The 2,109-nt window shown below is 42.0% G+C and overlaps 1 protein-coding gene across 1 annotated transcript; it reads right to left on the bottom strand.

The window, feature by feature from the left end:
• Nucleotides 1-267: 267 nt before the first annotated feature.
• On the bottom strand, nucleotides 268-1,212 carry LOC126498579 (olfactory receptor 5B12-like). Its single transcript, XM_050137356.1, has one exon. The coding sequence runs from the start codon at nucleotides 1,210-1,212 to the stop codon at nucleotides 268-270; it is 945 nt and encodes a 314-aa protein (XP_049993313.1).
• Between the last annotated feature and the right edge of the window lie 897 nt (nucleotides 1,213-2,109).

The following is a 2,109-nucleotide window of genomic DNA, read 5'->3' on the forward strand; positions in this document are numbered from 1 at the left end:
GCCAAGGACAATGGCACTGGGTTTTGATTCTACTGCATGTACTGGCTTTGTGGGAACTTAGTCTGTTTGGATGCTCACCTTCCTAGATCTGGATGGAGGGGGGAGGACCTTGGACTTTCCACAGGGCAGGGAACACTGACTGCTTTTTGAACTGTAGAGGGATGGGGAGAGGAAGGGGGTATAGGAGGGAAATAGGAGGAGGTGAAAATTTTTATAATAATAATAAAAAAGAAAGTATAGATGTTTTATTGTAGATTTGATGTGAAACTAAAATATGAATGTTACAGAAGATTTTGCAGTTACCACAGCTTTTCTGAATGCACTCTTGACCTCTTTGTTCCTCAGGCTGTAGACCAGAGGATTCAGCATGGGGATGACCATGGTGTAGAACACAGATGCCACCTTGTCAGTGCCCATGGTGTGACTGGAGCTGGGCTGTAAGTACATGAAGATGACTGTCCCATAGAAGATGGAGACTGCAGTGAGGTGGGAAGCACAGGTGGAAAAGGCCTTCTGGCGCCCTTCAGATGATCGCATCCGCAGAATAGTGATGGATATAAACAGATAGGAGATTGAGATGAGTACAATAGAGAAGAGTGCATTAAACCCCACCACAAAGAAAATTACCATCTCTATGACAGTGGTGTCTGAGCACGAGAGGACCAGGAGAGGAGGGGCATCACAGAAGAAGTGGTCTATCACATTGGACTTGCAGAAGGAGAGCCTAAAGATGTTCCCAGTGTGGATGGAGGAATTCAGGAAGCCACAGACATAGGAGCTTATGGTCAGACAAGTACATGTGTTTGTTGTCATGATGGTGGTGTAATACAGGGGCTTACACACTGCTGCATAGCGGTCATAAGCCATGCCAGCCAGGAGGAAACTTTCTGTGGTTATAAATCCCACAAAAAAGAAGAATTGGGTGCCACAAGCACTGTGGGATATGATTTTATCTGTTGAAATGAGTCCTGCCATTACCTTGGGAGTGACAGCTGAAGAATAACCAAAGTCCACCAGAGACAGGTGACTGAGGAGAAGGTACATGGGAGTGTGGAGGCGTGAGTCCAGCAGAATCAGCCCTGTCATTCCCACGTTCCCAAGCACAGTACTGAGATAGATGAGAAGGAAAACAATGAAGAGAGGGAGCTGGAGCTCTGGGTCATCTGTTAAGCCTGCAAGAATGAACTCAGTCACCTCTGTACTGTTCTCCATTAGAGATCAGGTGGCTTCCCTGCAGCAAAGAGAAAGGAGATCAGAATGAGTGATGGGGGCAGACTGATGATCCTCTCTGCTTGTCCTCTCCATGTCTTCTCTCACTGTGCAGATGTTCCTTTCCTGCATTCTGACCTAAGCAAGCTATGGAGCAAAATTGAAGTTTAAATAAAACTGACTAAATTAAATTAAGTGATATAAGATCCCACTATATTCCAAGAGATATTGTATCTGAATCTTGAAACTCCATGATGACTGAATTGAGGCCAAGGCAGAGGGTAGTCTTTGTATAAGAACATCACATTAATTGCTTTCTGGAAAATACCAAAGACTGTATGCAAGCTCTGAAAAACTAGCATAAATCATTTTTATCACTGAACTAGAATCATGTAAGATATTAAGTTACGGCAATATAATGCAATTCCAGGGAACATGTACCTTTTACTCATTTTCTAAATTTTTGTTATGTGTTGTTCAGTTTTCAGCTTTGTAATGGTATGTCCAATCAAACTGTTTGCTTGGAAATGTTAGGCTAATGCTATTCACTATAGATAGAGTCTAAATACTACAAATTTATTTCTCAGTATTGTTCAGGTTGGGGAGCAGTGGTTTTTCTCAATGCCCACTTCTGTGTTTATACACGGCTTTAGGTCTTCTGTTTATTCTTGCAGGGAATTTGTTATCTCTTGGAGATTGTTTTCACTGTGAAGCTAACTCCAGCCACATGAGGTCTTCTCTCACTGCATATACACCTTTAATCACTCTGCCTGAAAGTATCATCAACATGGAGGTTAGGATTTCAACATAAAAACTGGTAACACATAAGCATTTATAGCAAGAACCTTTTCAGAAATATTGTAAGATGTACTTTTACTCTGATTTCATTTTTGTCTATCT

The sequence above is a fragment of the Alexandromys fortis genome, unplaced genomic scaffold (assembly GCF_014885135.2).
Source record: "Alexandromys fortis isolate MF-2015 unplaced genomic scaffold, M_Fortis_MF-2015_v1.1 scaffold_3, whole genome shotgun sequence".
NCBI classification, from domain to species: Eukaryota; Metazoa; Chordata; class Mammalia; order Rodentia; family Cricetidae; genus Alexandromys; species Alexandromys fortis.